Source organism: Labrus mixtus, chromosome 15, assembly GCF_963584025.1.
Source record: "Labrus mixtus chromosome 15, fLabMix1.1, whole genome shotgun sequence".
NCBI lineage: Eukaryota > Metazoa > Chordata > Actinopteri > Labriformes > Labridae > Labrus > Labrus mixtus.
This window is the reverse complement of record NC_083626.1, coordinates 14,705,013-14,721,808: the sequence shown is the minus strand read 5'-3', so window position 1 is coordinate 14,721,808 and position 16,796 is coordinate 14,705,013. Positions and strand designations below refer to the sequence as shown.

At 40.0% G+C, this 16,796-nt stretch overlaps 1 protein-coding gene across 2 annotated transcripts; it reads right to left on the bottom strand.

The window, feature by feature from the left end:
• Positions 1-1,457: 1,457 nt before the first annotated feature.
• On the bottom strand, positions 1,458-15,388 carry acvrl1 (activin A receptor like type 1). 2 transcript variants are annotated; one of them, XM_061057085.1, is made up of 11 exons: positions 14,875-15,388; positions 14,657-14,738; positions 7,535-7,606; positions 5,559-5,795; positions 5,077-5,270; positions 4,875-4,974; positions 4,642-4,788; positions 4,233-4,508; positions 3,868-4,065; positions 2,885-3,015; positions 1,458-2,664 (listed from the first exon to the last, which is right to left on the bottom strand). In XM_061057085.1, the coding sequence occupies exons 3-11, from the start codon at positions 7,602-7,604 to the stop codon at positions 2,518-2,520; spliced, it is 1,500 nt and encodes a 499-aa protein (XP_060913068.1). In that variant the 5' UTR covers positions 7,605-7,606; positions 14,657-14,738; positions 14,875-15,388; the 3' UTR covers positions 1,458-2,517. The 2 variants fall into 2 exon arrangements, with proteins under 2 accessions (XP_060913068.1, XP_060913067.1); XM_061057084.1 differs by having other exon boundaries at positions 14,657-15,388.
• Positions 15,389-16,796: the final 1,408 nt, after the last annotated feature.

The following is a 16,796-nucleotide window of genomic DNA, read 5'->3' as shown; positions in this document are numbered from 1 at the left end:
GACTGGAGCTTTGGGAGAGAATGATCACTTTGGAGTTTGTTCAACAACCAGACAGACAGAATACACACACACACACACACACATATACACACACGTGTACGCAACATTAGATAAAGGAAAGAAAAGCAGGACAGATACAAAAAGAAAACACTGGTATGCAGATAATACCTTACGAGGACAGTGCTGCTATGACGACTTTCAACAGCCAGTGGGAAAAGTTCTCAGTTATTTACATTTTTGTCAGACTTTCCTAATCTTTGCAATAGTTTGATTTTATGTACTTCAAGCTTGTTACTGTTATCTTTCATGTTAAGCATATTTCTCACCACATTAGGAGTAAAGCAAGAATATTTATTTCTGGAAGAAGTCTGTTTTTAAGAAACTTTTTCATAGTCATGAGTTGCCTGTGTTTAGTCTAAAATGAATTCATTCTGATTATTTGGTGACTTATCTGAAGTCAACAAAATGTTAACAATAACAAGAAATTTTGAGAGCAGAGTCATTTCTGCGTTTGAAATTTGTGATATTTATTTTTTTAACTAGATAGATTTAAGAAGTTTATAATGGAACTTCTCAGATTGTATAGGCCTGAATGCTTGCCTTACTTTGTTAACATAATATAAAGTCAAACAACAGATAGAAGGTTAAATAGGTATCTGTATTATAAAGAGAATGCTAGAGAATTTAATGACTAAGAATATATATTTTTCAAGTTTATTCATGAAGGCTACATCCAGTCAGACTTCCCTTACATTCATCTATTTATATTTTCTAAGGCAGCTGTCTGTTAAGTTTGAGTGATTGAGATAAACTGTGAATTTATGTTAATACATCTTGAATCTTAGCTGCCTGTTTACCTGAGGTCCATGACAACGGCCTCTACATTAAAAAAAACATACTTAGCGTATGAATAATTACTCTGTGTGTGTATATGTGATTCCTTTTGTGTTTGGCTATCTGCAACTATGTTTTTCTAAGTTTAAAAAAAAGAATAAGCTTTTTTTGTTTTCATTGCTTTGACAAGTGTCTGATATAAGTTGTGAACATGCTTTATAATTTGATTTTTAAATCTTCTTCATGATAATGGAAGCAACGATTCATTCTTAGATTTCTGTTTTTACCCCTGATGTGAAGCACATTGATCTAACCTGTAATGTAATGTGCTTTATATATAAAATTGCTGTTGTTTTTCAAGTGGCACATGGCTGTGCACATGTGATGAACCATATTAGTTCTGGTAAATTTTCAATCTACCTACCCCTGATATAGTTCACTATTGTTATTATTTGTTGTTGTGATGAAACATGATTGCAGAACAGATTACACTGCAAATCTCTTAAAGCATGCTGCATTACTGGTAGCACCATGGATCAGAGTTGACCTGTTATCTGATGCCCCCTGCTGGTCAATGAGGCAATATCAAACAAAAGAGATACATATAGTACAGCAAACAGCTGAAAAATGCAATGGTTTATTCATCATATACAATATTACATGTCTGTTTGTGCATTACTTACTACTGACCATAGTAACAGTGATGGTACATTTTTGGCCTACAGAAATGTAAAACATTATCTTAAAAGTTGTGATGTAAAAAAGTATATAAAATGTGTCTTGATGTTGAATAATATAATATAATGACCCAATTAAAATATATTTACAATAAACTCATTGCTGATACGATACTTCAATGCTTAGAATATGTACAACTACGTAGCTCAATGTGTCTGTGTGCAGATAAATGATGCTCAATCTATTGGAGTAAAATGTGCTTACACAACAGATTATGTGCTTTGGTATGAGCATGTTGTTAAATATTTCCTGTATTCATTGAAAAAAAAAAAAAACAAGGCCTTTGTGTTCTTAATGACTTTGGTCATTTTGGTTAAAAAAACCCATAAGTGCAATTTTACTGTATCTCTCAAAGAAAAGCCAGAATGGAAAGTCCCTTATCTTTACTATGGGGAACAGCCAGGTCAGGAGAATATCCGGAGCAGTCCTCCTGAAATTATCTAGACATTTTAAGGAGTGCATGAAAATGGCTCTAGAAGCTAAATGACTGTGTTCTGCAGAGTTTACCTCTCTCTCACAAATACAGGAGACTTTGACAGTAATAAATAAAAACTATTTGTGTGCAGAACAGCCTGTGAATTGTTATCTATCCATTATTTCGTAGTAGAAATGTCTAAAATCTTTATTAGCTGAAAATAACCAAAAGAAAAATAGAGTGATATAAATTGAAGTTCTTTATAATTTCCTTAATGGGCCTCTTGGTTTGAGGCACTAGATATATGGCCGCTGCAAAATTAGGCTACACAAAAAGCATAGCCTCAGGTGTGAGCCAGTCTAGACTCGACTGCCCAGAGTCATCTGGTTTTAATCTAATCTGGTAACGGTGTGAGTCATTATCTTAAAACATGCTAATGATTTGCTCCTCGAAAAGTTGGAATGCAGTGAATTAACCCTTCGATCCTATTTTTCTAACCTTGTGTCCCTGTTTCATCCTGCTTTTCTGCTTTATATGTCCCGCTTAAGTTTCTCAATGCAGAAGTCACTTTCGTTGTCCAGTTTGGAGAGCGTCTTCCTCACCCGCAGGGCTGTGAGGCGGGCTGGTGGGCTCTGGTACCAACACTCCTTCATGATCTTCACAATGGCAGTCAGGATCTGGATACACATAAACAAATGTAAAACATCACTGGGTTGTGGAGGAGCAATGTAAGATTATGCAGATTATTTTTGAGTCTTTGTCAATCCATCATCAAGTATGTTTTTTTTTGTTGCAAACTTGTATGCTTATCTATCAGACATAACTGTGTAAGCCTGAGAAAATGGGGGTGCTAAAAAAGTAGTTGCATGTGTGTTTTTGTATGATTAAATGACCTACAGGGTGGGAATGGAGCCGATTGTGCAAGCAAGGCCTCTGCTGGTCCACACACACCACCTTCTTCATCTCCTCAAAGCTGGGATCTAAGGGTACCTGGTCAAAGAAGGGAGGACGGTATTCTTCTACAATTCCTGTAACAAAAGAAATTGAGAAAAAAGTTTTATAATGTTTACCTTGGCTTAAGCTGAGCAGAATACATATTTTTTTACAACACGATCTTTGTTAAAGGATTCAGTGGGAGGGTAAAAAAAAATCAGTCTTCAATGTTTGACAATTGTCACAAACATATAATTAACCTCATGAAAAGATTATTATTAAACCACTATTTAATCTCCTCACATGTTTCAGACAAAGATACATTTATCTAAATACAAGGCTTGAAATAGCACACTCGGAAATGGTCTGCAGCGGGAGTTTTGTGAGTATGTTTTACTAGACCAGTGAGCACTCAAAGATATCAATGCACAAGGATGAAAATCTGCAAGGCATTCTGAGTGTGTGTTGTAAGTTGTGTCAGAGCACAGACACACACAATTACGCATGTCTTTTCATCTTGACTAAGTGTGTTTGTGTATGTGTGTGTTTGTGTGGTTGTTCGTGCATGGATGTGCGAGCATTTCCAAACTGTGTGCGCTGGCATCTGGACTATGTACAAGTGAGTGCTGACACCAGATAAGACTGTTTATAATTACTGCAGCGCTAATCATGAGAGAGGATAGTCGAGGCAGACACAGACTAGGAAAACACTGGAGTGCTGAGAGACACGGGACTAACTGCCTCTTATGTACACTCATTCAGAGCCAGGCAGACAGGACAGAGAGCACACGTATAACAACGTATAAATAAATAATTTGATATTACGTACACAGTTTACAGTTTTTTTTTTGTTTTAAAATCTGAAAAAAAATAATAGTGTAAATGCAAAACAGTTGTTGTAAAGTGTCCTTTATGGTGTTCTTTTTCTTATAATATTCACTTTTTACCATTGACAATAGTTCGGCGGGAAATTTCCCAGAAGACCAGGCCCAGGGCCCAGATATCAGTTTGCTTGTAGGACTCAAAGACCTCCATGCGAATGGTCTCGTCCAGCACCTCAGGAGCCATGTAGCGCTTGGTCCCCACCCGAGGGTTGTTGCCCACATCCAGGTAGTCATGGGACTGGGAGTGTATCACAGCCAAACCTGAGGAGAGAGTGAACAAAGAGCAAAAATGCAACATTTAATCTATGGTGAATCCCAAAATGAATGACAAGACATGGATTTTTTTGTTTTGTTTTAAAACGACGTAACAGTAGAAGTCTGGTGGATTCATTGTGACTTCTCTGTCCTTGCTTTTACACAACCCTCACCTAGGTCAGCAATGCAGCACTGTCCATTGCGTTTTACCAGGATGTTTCTGCTTTTCAGGTCTCTGTGGGCTATAGCTGGCTTTTCCTGGGAGCTGACAATCTCAGTGTGGAGGTGAACCAGGCCACAGGCCACAGACAGGCACATCCTCAGGCAGCTCTCAGGCTCCAGGCTGCTGTACTGCAGGAAGTCGTACAGCGAACCCAGCTCATGGAAGTGGGTGACGAGCCACAGCTGGGTGCTGGAATTCTTGGATGTCATGTCAGAGGCTATAAAACCTAAGGACAGAGTAGAAGGCCGCTATAAAAATGTCCGTCTTGACACTTGGCTGACACTTCTTAAAAAGCCCTGCAACTTTTATAAACACAGGAAATGCATATCAAACAATTTATCTGCAACATTTATGTTTACCCAGTATGTTGTCATGTCGCAGCTGCACAGTATTGTATATCTCTGTCTCTCTGAACCAGGACTGCTCATCCCGTGAGGAAAAGATCTTGACGGCCACACTCTCCCCCATCCAAGTTCCCCTCCATACCTCCCCATACCTGCCTTTACCTGAAACAGAGGGACACAGTGACACAACTGCAGATAAACAAAATGGGCCCAAGAAGAGCAGCAGTGTAGTGAGTAAGGAGACTGACCAACACATTCGACGAGTGATATTTGTCTTGCCATAGTCCTCTGGACCAGATATGGCAGCCCAGTCCCGCTCCCTGATGTACAAAACTCATCAAAGATTTCCTAGGGAACAAGACAGAGACACAGAAACACAATAAATATATGTGGAGGCAAAAACATCTTTTGATATTATGGTGACCTACGTCAAACATCAATTTTTCTTACACCGTATGTGGGGTCTTCTCCATTTGGAACCTTTAGCATGGTGACATCATGGTCTTCAGCATTTTTCAGTCTGCAGTGTGCCTTTCTGAAGCGCAGGAACAGCACGAGACCACACACACTGGCAGTCATGATTAACAGCATCAAGGACACAGGGATCCACAGCTCGGGACGACTGACATCTGGAGGCGGTCCATCTGGATATGCATTAGCAGACACACACGTTTTTTAAGTCTGTGAACCCAGAATATCTGCTCTAGGTGACCACAAGGGGGAACCAGTTCCTATCTAGAGGGAAGTTTTGAATCTAATCATTACAAAGTAAGAAAAGGCAGGCACCAAAGTATGAGATCACTCTGAGAGGAGTGAGTGATGCTAATCTACCAGACTCAATACCACAGTGCTTCATAATAGATTAATGTGATTCTAAAATTGTCTAAAAATAAATCTAAAATAAATTGTAAACAAAGCTTTTGGATACTGACTGATGTCTGGAGGTGGTGTGGTGAGGGCGTTGCATTGATGCGTTTTGCAGCAGTTGACATACAAGCCATCAAATCTGGTTAAACACTGCTCCTTGTAGTTAGCTGCCGAGAAACAGCCCCTCTCCTCATCGCCACGCACCCAGGTGTAGAAGCAGATATCTCCCCTGCAAGTTCCATTTACACATGTGCCCTTTATATTTTCACATGTGCAGAGCAGCTTCGTGTCCTCCTCAGACTCTGAATCACAAAGAAGTACAAACAAAGAGTGTTAAAAAGGCCAATCACACCTGACATCTACAGTGACACACACACGTATGCACGCACGCACGTTAAAAAATGATCTTCATAATTAGTTGTGATTGTATAGCAGTAGTTACCAGTCAACAGTAACTTGTGAAAACATCCAAAAGTTAAACTTTGTGACTTAAAATTATAATTCAAAGGTGAGTAAAATAGTGAAAGTCCTTATTTGTACAGACATGATGCTTGTCTTATGAGGAAACCAGAAATAATGAGACTTGGTAATAAATTGAGAATGGCTAACATTCTTCCCTTTCAACAAGACATCAAAAAGATCCTGAGATATACTGTTAGTTTACAAGGACAGTTTTTTTCATCATACAGTACAAAGTGTGCCTGAAGGAGAATTCAAGGACAAATAAACCACATCAAAAAAGTCTAAGTGATGCAATAAAAATAAATAATTTGGAGATTATGGCACTTTTCTATGGAGCCCCTTAAATTCTTGTGTATTAAGATATTATGTGCTATCTAACTTGTGCGCACAAGATTTATTTCTTGTTCTTTTTGGGACTTCAGGGGCTCCGTACTTTTCAAACTCAATTCAGATTTTATTTTTTTTAGGTTATCATGATGCTCAATGTGTGTTACAGAAGTATTAATGACTACGTTGGCAGATAAACCCTGAACTCTTCAAGTTAAAATGTCAACACATAACGTGTGAGAAGGCGTAGAGATCTGCAGCAAATTCTTTCTCATAAATAGAGTCACTGCAGAGAGAAAAGGTACCTACAAATGATTGATCATGTAAGAATCTTTCAATGTAAAATGGCCAAACTTAGTAATCACCTGATGAATGTGAGTTCCTAAACCTTTCATCTGTTGTTTGGTCCACTAATAGCTGAGATGATATTCAAGAATTTCACAAGCCACTAACACACTTTGTATTTCATGCCAGGAAGGGTTGTACACTCTGCCTGTCTGAGCTTGTTTGCTGGAAACAGACTCTTGTTTTTTTTACAGTGGGCGGCAGATGAGAACTGTGGGACATAACAATACATTCTAAGTGCAAGCTGGAGAATCCCAACGAGTCCTGCGGTTCAGTGTCACTCTTCAATGTTTTCTTTAATGAGGCTTTAAATGACTGGAATGAATGCTTTTAAAGAGCCCATATTATGCCCTTTTTGGGGTTTGTATATTTAATCTATGTATCTACTTTTGTACGTTCACAATAGCTAAAGTTCGAAAAAAGTGTCTGTTTTCATGTACTGCTCCTCCTTGCTCCCTCTACGCTCTGAGTCCGTCAGCTGCACTCTGTTGAGCCCCCACTGTTAGACCCCACGTGGGCCAAGTCTGTTCTGATTGGTCTGCCGATCCGCTCTGTCGTTATTGGTCAGTTGCTCAGCACGCGTCTCGGAAATTTCAACATGAGCTGAGGGCTTGCCACAACGAGCCAATGGGCTTAGATCAGTGATCTCACACTGACAATGACGCTGCACTGACAAATTTTTATCGAGGGGGGCTAGAACCGAGCGTTACATGCGGCTAATGCTACAGCTAACAGGAGGAGGTAGGAGAAGCCGCATTTCCGCTGACTTTGAATTTTTGCACATAGATGTGCCTAAACATGCACAGGACACTTGGAAAACACACTAAAGGGCATATAAAACCAGAAAAAGCATAATATGGGACCTTTAACAACCCAGAGTTATTTCTACATCTGACCACTGACTCACCTGCATGGACAGCGAAGATCCACAGAAGCGCCCTGACAAGCACCACTGTTAGCAGAGCAGAGCTTCCCATCTCTGTAAGACAAAAATGTCAAAAATCATACACAGTTAATCAAATCAAATGATGATAATACAAGTGTACAAGTGTAGTTTCTGTATTAACTGTCACAAAGTCTGTTATTAAAGAATCATAAAGTGAACGAGATTTAATTTGTGTTTGAACTGAAATTTGAGCAGATATCTCACTTACATTTACAGACTATAACTTCACAGGTAATGCATCTACATTTAGTAAAGGAAGTAATGTGGTCCAAAACAACCTTCCTCTGGCCCAGTCTGCCTGTCTGTCTGTGCAGTAATTGCGTTGGGTGGGAAAGGGGGCTTAGGGGAAGGAGTCTGTAACAGCACTTCAGAGTGTTTGTGTATGTGTGCAGAGACTGTGTGTGGCGCTGTGCTACCCAGGCTCCAGGCCTGTCGACTCCTCCACTACCCCGCTCACAGAGTAAATATTGATGGCCACGCTTCCTGCCATTGAGTGGCCCCACCCGGCTGGCTGGCGAGACTCAGGTCTGCTCATTGTTTAGGACTGCACTGCAGAGGGTCACGCAAGCAGGAGGGCCATCACACAGGACTCAGCTTTACTCATTACGGAAGCCTCTCTTAAACTTAACTTAAAAATGTTACTGGTATTTTTGTTTCTCAAGTAATAGTGAGAAATAAGATATTTGTTAAAGTAAAAAAAAAAAATATATATATATATATATATTCTTATTCTTTGTTGAAATGCAAGATGCACTGGATAAATATTAAGTCATTTAAAGCTGTCAACATACTTTGTCTAAAATACTCCTTTTTAAATTCTCTGTTCTTACTTTAGACAGCACTTTTTATTACACTTGTCTTATTTAGCTGTTACTTATTTTATATAAATAGGAAAAAAAAAGTCCCATCGCCTCAAAGGGGGTGACGATAATCTCAAATGTGTGCAGATGGGTTGAATATCATAGGTGCCATTTGAGCTGTGAACAAGTATCACCTTGTCTTAAGTCAAAAAAGGATTCAAACTGTTAGTTGGTGTCACTGCACAAAGAACAAGACAGTTTACTAAGCCCGATTGCATGTTTGAAACGTACACTTTTTTGAGTGCTTCAAGATACGATCATCACTAAAGTGTATGTAATGCTAGACGATGAAAACGAACACAATGCTCAGTTATCATTTTGACATTTAAGGTAGCTAGATTATACATCGTCAACTCATACACTGAGCAATATAAATAAATAAAAACTATTCCTAAAAATGTACGGTAGCTGTCAAATAGAGGCCATAGACTGTATGATAGCGCCACAATACATTTTCTCTGGTCTAGTCTGACAATGGAGAACAACACAGAACATGACTGCAACTTTACTGACTTAGTGTCTTTTTTCTCTAATATGCAAGACGGGGGTCAATTATATGTCTCGTCAATGTTGCGTTCCTGTGCTTGTGCTGGGACATGAGCAACCGTACCGTTCCAAAGCACACCTCTTCCAACTGCGCCAGGGCCAATGAAGTGGACTGTACAGAGCACTCACACTAGTCAAACATACTGGACTTTGGGTGTCATACGTGCTTGGACACGGTACAAATTGCATAGTGTGAGTGCGCTCTAGCTTGGTCTCATCCACACTAAGCACTGAGTGGGATAGAGGAGGAGCTGTAACATCAAATTTGTAGAAATTGCAAAAGTGTGTGGTCATTAGGTTGTGGTTGTGAGGCCCCTGGTACAATGTGCACAAGTCCCCCTCTGATGGCTGCAAGCCCTTAGAGCTTTTAGCTATAAACAAATGCCCCCACAAGTCAGTGAGATAGCTGCTGCTTTGAAACTGGCTTCCCCTGGTTGTTCTTTGTACAAGGCACAAAAAACAGCTCACTTTTCCTACAGCTCATGGTTCTGTCCATGTAAAAGCAACGTAAAGGCCAGCACAGGGCACAACAACCACGAATGCTCATCAGAGGAGAAAGTAAGAGGATAAAAGGACACAAGGTCAATTGGGGAACATGACCCTTACACCTTAGGCATAAAAGCTGGGTTAGGTTTCAATGTCACCTAAACAAAACTTTGCACAAGCGTGGAGTGCCAAAAGAGCACAAATTTCACCAACTCTTTAAATTGAAAGAAGAGAAAGTAAAAGAGCAGTCTTCAAAGCAATCACTTTTAAATCCAATGATTCCAGTGGCTCAAACGGTGGGGCTGATATAATACAATGGGAAGGTTCAAGGCCGGGGTCTGTGGTATAGAAACAGGGAGATTTCATGTGCACCCCCTGGCAGACTAAGGGATGCTGTCCACCAGCCTTCCCATCACCTATATGGCAAGCAGATATAGCTGATACACGTTGGCAGTGGATAAAGCCTTCCCTTTGTCCACCATGTCCTGTTAGAAGACCAAAATCCCTGTCACACAACATTGAAAGGGAACGTATCTGATGTCTGAACCATATTTTCCAAAAAACTACAATTTCCTCATACTGGGATGTTCTAATGAGGGCCCTGTCTCAATTACGCCCTAATGGAGGCCTGCTGTCCATAGGTTGAACCAACGTGCCACAGGCCAAGCTGACAGCTAGTCTCTCTGGGTGTGGATGAAATATCTCCCCTGGCATCCGGGATAGCAGGTGCATGCGTAATGGGAGAGGCCAGGACTCCCTGTGAAGGAGCTGGGTTATCTCTCCTAGGTTAGCCCTCCTCCTGCATCCTTGCAAGGGTTTGTGAAATCAGAGCTATCTGAGGAAAAAGCATACAAACAGGCAAAAGACCAGTTGTAGCCACATTTCTGCACAAAACAATTCCCATGAGTACTCCCATGCCCACACTTCTCCATGTGATCAGTGCTGTTGTGACAGCCACAGTAACTCTCACCTTTTCAGAGAGCATGGGTCTAGCTTGTGAGAGGCAAGAGTGCAAGTGTCCAATTGGCCCCACAACAAGAGCCGAGGCCATCAGCCCTAACAGCCTTTGGCAAGACCTGAGAGACACAAATTTGCCTCTTTGAAAAATGGGCTAAAGTCTCTGAGGCCCTGCACTCTTTCCCCAGCTTGTCTCACTCTGCCCTGGGCTGAGTCTGTAATTGGTCCTATAAAGTAGAAGGTCTGAATAGAAAGGAGAACACTCTTTTCCAGATTTATATTGAAACCTCGATTCATCAAGTGTTGTGTGAGTAACATTGTTTATTCTGCTGCCCCCTGGCAAGAGGACACCACAATGAGCCAGTCGTCGATGTAAGTGGCTACTCAGATGCCTTGCCTCTTGAGCATTTAGAAGAAAAAAAAAAAACACCCAGGCTCAGAGAGACCAAGAGGGAGGACCAGAAACGTAGAACTTGTCCCTTGAATTGAAATTTGAGATATAGCCTGTGTGGCGGAAACACCGGAGATGTCAAAATAAGCGTCCTTCAGGTCGAATAACATGTACAAACATTTTTTTTTTTTTTTTTTAAACAATCGCTTGTGCACAGAAAACCCAGCAGAGTTTTCTCTCTTGTATATGGACAGTGTAGCTGGGTCCTGGAAAGACAGTTAGCTTCAGAGCGAGGCTTTGGAACTTGTGCTTGTCGCGAGAAAAGTTTTTTGAATGACTGGCAGTATAGTTTCTATCTGTTTTATAAGGGAATGGTTGCACGTGGCAAACCCATCTACAGTACAGTACTATAATTAAAATTATAGGACTGTAAATTACATCTTCCATGACACTGGCACGCTTGATTCCAGCTAATTCTGGCTGGTGGAATGGAACAGGAGCTTTTGATGAAGTCACGCTGGAGACGTCCCCAATGTGAAACACAAATGAAAAGCCATGACAGAAAACCAAAGGTTGAGCGGATTACCTGTTGCACACTTTTCCTATTCAGAAGACAGACATTGATGTTGTGAGAGAGATAACATTTTCAGATTATCAAATTATCAGAGATAAAAGACTTTAAACCAGCTCTAGATAATAAATACTTAAAACTTTGAGAAATGTATGTCAAAATGGGTTATTCCTAATGAGAATAGTACGCTAGGGTTACAACTTACAGCATTACTCAGAAGGAATAGTAAGATCTAATAAAAGGTCAAATAAAAATTCCACTTTATGAATTGCGCCACTAAAAGAATACGGTGAGTCTGTCTCATTTTATCCCAAATTCCTGATAAAACTGGGCAGTAGGTACAGAAACAAAATCTAACTTCCAAATCTAATCAAATAAAGGAAATGCTATGTTGTGAACTGTTAAACAAAAAATCACACCAGTTGACAATCTGTTCCCACACAACTTATAAAATAGCATGTGATAAATCCAATTCAACATGAACATTGGTACAGTCCCAATGGGTGTTAATCACAATAGAAGTATACTTACAAAAAGGCACATGTTAGGATTCTACCTCATGTCTCTCACAGTAAAATTGGCCTTGTGCTTCACACATCTGGCAGAGGGACTCACATGTCAGCACAAATTACGGATATCCTCCTTTAGTTTTGATGCATAGATATATTTAAGTACCAACTACAGGAAGCCTTCACTTTACCTTTGTCATCTCATTTAGTCGGTCAAATGTCACTGAAGAGAAACCCTAGGAGTGAAGGTGGAGAGCTTGAGTGTGACTGATTTAACACAGAATATGTTTCAAAGGGAGTTTTCACAGTTTATCAAACTGTGAAATCAAATGGAAAATCTCTGCTGGATTTGGTGTGACGTGCATTTCACATGAGTGATAAGAATGTATGAAAACTAGCTTTAGACTTTCCACCCATCAGGCTTTGCTGCAAGGCTCAAATTCAACGGATGAGAGCCAACCACACAAAGTCACTACAACCCCAAGCCATAGTTAACCAAACAGAAATGAGCACTTCCTGTATCATGCAGCCTACGCGTCAGCCTTGGTTAATCTGTCGGTCTAGAGGGGAAATAATCTAAACACAACTCCACCCACAGAATCAACTTATTCTCAGAGGAGGAGCATTAATGTATCTTATTTCTCTAGCGATAATTTTTTATCATTCGTAGAGTCGTGACACGGGAAAGAGCTGTAATCACCTCCTTCATCGTAGGCGGCCTGACTTTAGACTCCAGCACACTTCCTCTCTCAGATCTCTGTTTGCCTCCATTCAGTACAACGACACAACTGCCTGACCCCGGGGGGAAAAGATCCATTGTCATCTCTTCCTAACATCTGGAGAGCTTTGACTAGGGGAGGCACATCTCTCATTCCATCTGAATGACTGTGTGTGGTGGATGGTGGGGGACTTGGCATAACACAAGAGCCTCAAACAGCGCCTGGGCCTCTTCACATCAAATAAAGCCTATAACTGGTTTTGGAAAATAACTTGCAGCAGGATTACTGTAAAAGCTTCTATCATGTGGTTCAAATATAAAAAAAACCTATTATATTCATTTTTTTCAACTGCTTAGCCACACATGCTTTTTGTTTTAACCGGTAAAATATATATTTAATCCAAGGATTGGGCCGTCTGCTTGTGAAAGCAACAGACTGATTGCATCTTTTGTTTACCAGACAAAGCCAGGCTATATGGCTCAGTTGCTATCTGCATGCTCTCACATGTATACCTACAAAGAATGCATGTCCAGGGAAGAAAGGGATGAATATAGCCCAGACATAATGCACACACACATTTCCAGTAACTACATTAAAACATGAGAACAAAGAAACAACAGTGATATCATGGACCAGAGAAGCACCCATCTAAAAAAAGAGCATGTGTGGTCAAAATCATGAGCTATACATAAAAAGGACAAAAGAAGTGTGTGGAATGGGTAAAGGAAAGGAACGCGGTTAAATCTATATGTAGGGAGAAGTTCAGTTCTGATTAACACTGACATGAAACCAACCCTCGTCACCAAGTGTGAACATTTCAATGGTAGAACTTTTCAGGGGATATGTTCCTGCCACAAAGTCAAGTCAAGTCAAGCAGGCGGTATACAATCCTTTCCAGACCCAGACCAAGAAAGCTTTTTTAACTGAACAGCAAAGTGGTGAAGTCTTTCTGAAGAACATCATCTGTCTTTCTGCTAATTACTGCCATAACTTTAAAGTACAAGGGGGAATATAAATAACGTAACCTGTATCAACAAAATCACTAGTTGCTTGGCAACCCAATCTGTTCGTTTAGGTCAAACTAAGTGTTTGAAGGATTCTGAAACAACCTTCTTTAACTCAATTCTCAAAACAAATGCATAGTACACTATAGCCATGAATATATTCACAACAACACTAACTTGCTTTAAGAGCAAAGTATCTTGATTTATAAGTGAAATCTCAAACTGTGAAAGCTTCTTATCCCCTATAGACTGAGTAATAATGGATTTCTGAGGCTAATACAAATATCAATACTTTGATAGTTGATAGTTTTGATATTCAATTTAGGTAACACTTTAAATTATGGTCACAAAATTCACCATTAACTAGTTGCTTATTAGCATGCTAATTAGTAGTGTACCGGCTGTTTATTAGTCATTATTAAGCACTTATTAGTACCTTATTAACATGAGCATAGTCTAGACTCTATAGGTAATAGGCCATTAACTAAGAGTTTGTATACCTCCTAATTACATCTTATTGAAAGTAAGTTAGGACATTGTTCAACAGGAATTATGATCTGAGCATCCTTTGCTTAGTGCGACCCTAATGAAGTTAGAAGTAAGAAAAAAGCATATTAAGACCATAATTCATGTACAACAACTTACACTTATCAGGTTGAGGTACTAAAAGGCGAAGTGCTCGATAATGGCTAATGAACAGCCAGGATGCTACTACTGCATTGAGGGAAACAAATCACGATACACGTGATGTTTATAAGAAGGCGATGTTAATAAGAACATTAAAAGCTACATGGTTTGTCTTAAGAATGGTTGATAAAGACTACGAGATGATAATGTCTCTATCGGGTAATTTGCTCAGGTAGGCCACGATTTGACACCTGTTTGTTCACACATCTGGAAACACGTGAAGTGATGAAAGGCGCAGTCAAAGGCGAGTAAGTAAGTAAGCGTTCAGTTGTAGCAACTTTGGCTTATTATGAAACACACGAGTGAGCTTAAAACATTGAATGTGAGACAAAAATCATGTTTTATACGGTTACCTGTTTCCTGCTCGTCTTTTAACTCGACAGACGCAAACGCCGCACGTCTCCCATGTCACAGTTAACGTGAAGCGTCCCTCCGCTGCGAAAGTGTTTTCAAGTGAAAGTAGAAAAATACGCTTAAAACAAAACCGTCTTCATTTCAGGAATGGAGTAAATGTCCTTATGTTTCGTCTGAAATGCTCGGTTTGCAGATGTTTCATCCGCGGAGAGCTCACATCCTTTCCTGCTTCGGTCACAAACCAACCGACGTTTCTGAGAAAAAAGTTCCTCCGCAGATTTTCGATTTTACTCCGAAAACTCCTAAACTACTCACTCGTAAGAGGAACAAAGTCGTCTCAAAAAGTGAAAAGAAGTGGAAATCTTTGCTAAAAAAAAAGGAAGAACTGACTGCTGTGCTGTTGCCAGAGGCCGACAAACAGCGGGCTGAAGCCTATCTCATCTCGGTCCAAATCTGCGCTGATAAACCGACAACTGGAACCAGACCAGACTCCTTCCGCTTCACAAGTCAAGGCTCACTGCAAGTCGGCTCATATTAACTAAGAACACGTTTTTGTTGATGACTATGGTCCTGATCTTAAGGCAAGATTACTTTTTTTTTTTTTAACCAGTATACAGTTTTGTCCCACCCCTTATTGTCCCGTACAGAGAGAGCCTGCTCTGCCTGGAATGTGTTCTCATAGCGGTTTTCCTGTTGCTCGCCAAACCTCTCATTTTCCTCTTTCCCTGTGGACTTGCTGTCTGCGCTGCACTGAAAGGAATGTGCTTCAAAGACCCCACTTTGACACAATAACATTTTTTCTGGGGAAAAAACATAATCTCGTCCACTTCCACCTCCCTTTTTTTTAATCAGTTGAGCCTAAACCATTATCTTGATTTTAAGATAGGCCTATAACTTTATCTTGCATTAAAGCAACAGTGTCAGATAGGGCTATGGCACGATTTATAATTTGCTTCGAATAACAATAGGAGCGTCAAGATATAGGCCTACAGTTACCCTTTCCAACTAGAATAAACATGTTCTGGTTTAAAAGTTAAAGCTGCTATAACTATTGTTTTTGTTGTTGTCGGGGGCAGCAGAAACAAATAGGCCTACTCTGTTGACATAAAAAAGAGGCCCCCATGGTTTTAAAGATGTAGGCCAATTTGTGCCACTCTAGAGAAAGTTTGTTGAACCCATCGGCCAAACATATAGAGCCATTTCATCAGAGGTCCTTCAGAATCTCACATTCAAACCTTAAGAACTGTCAGGGATAAACAAACTTAAAAAAGAAGCAATTTGGCAGAATCTAAAGCTTTTGATACCGAAGGGATTTCTAGGTTACATAGGGGAAAGCAATTTTTACACATGGCTTCGGCCTATTGCTCCATTCTTTTCGGATAAGGACGCAAAGGTGGGCCATGAAGCTGCTCGCCTCCAATGTAAATATACTGTATATGACTTTGTACAAATAGCCAGTGAGGAGATATTTGCTGAAAATATCTTAAACTGAATAGCCTATGGATACGAATGACGGACCCCAAATCTAAGGTAATTGGGTGAACTGTTTGCCAATAGTGTCTTATTGACGCATACAGCAGATATTCATTTAATAGAAGTTGTTTCTGACCAGTAGGCAAATCTGATATTCATTCTATTTAGGCTCAATTTTTGGTCTTTAGAAATCTCTGGCTCTTCTGCTGCCATTTTCTATTAGGCTTAAAGGCTAGTTGCAAACTCTCACCGTCTGCACCAGTTTTTAAGTTAGCTGCCTAGTAGACCAAAACTGACTTTCAAACAAAGTTGTGATTGTGCGATTGTGAAAATATCTGCACACTTATTCTGCTGAGTTAAAGATCAAAGCGAAGTTACTAAAAGTAAAACCCATTTGTGAGTTGAGTTGGACTTTGTGAATAATTAGGAAACCACTTTATCCTGCTAATCTGCGTCTGTTGTATTAGGTGAGTGTTGAAATTAAAAAATCTTACACATCTCTTCATATTCAGGTTGACTCAATAAAGCTTAAGTGCCTTTTCTGTTTCAGCAATTCTGGAAGTGTAACTTAATAGTAAATGCAATTGGCTTCTGGATGCCAGACAGACTCTGCTGTGTGAAAAGGCTTCATTCAGCAGAGCCTGTGTGTAATATCAATTCCCCTCC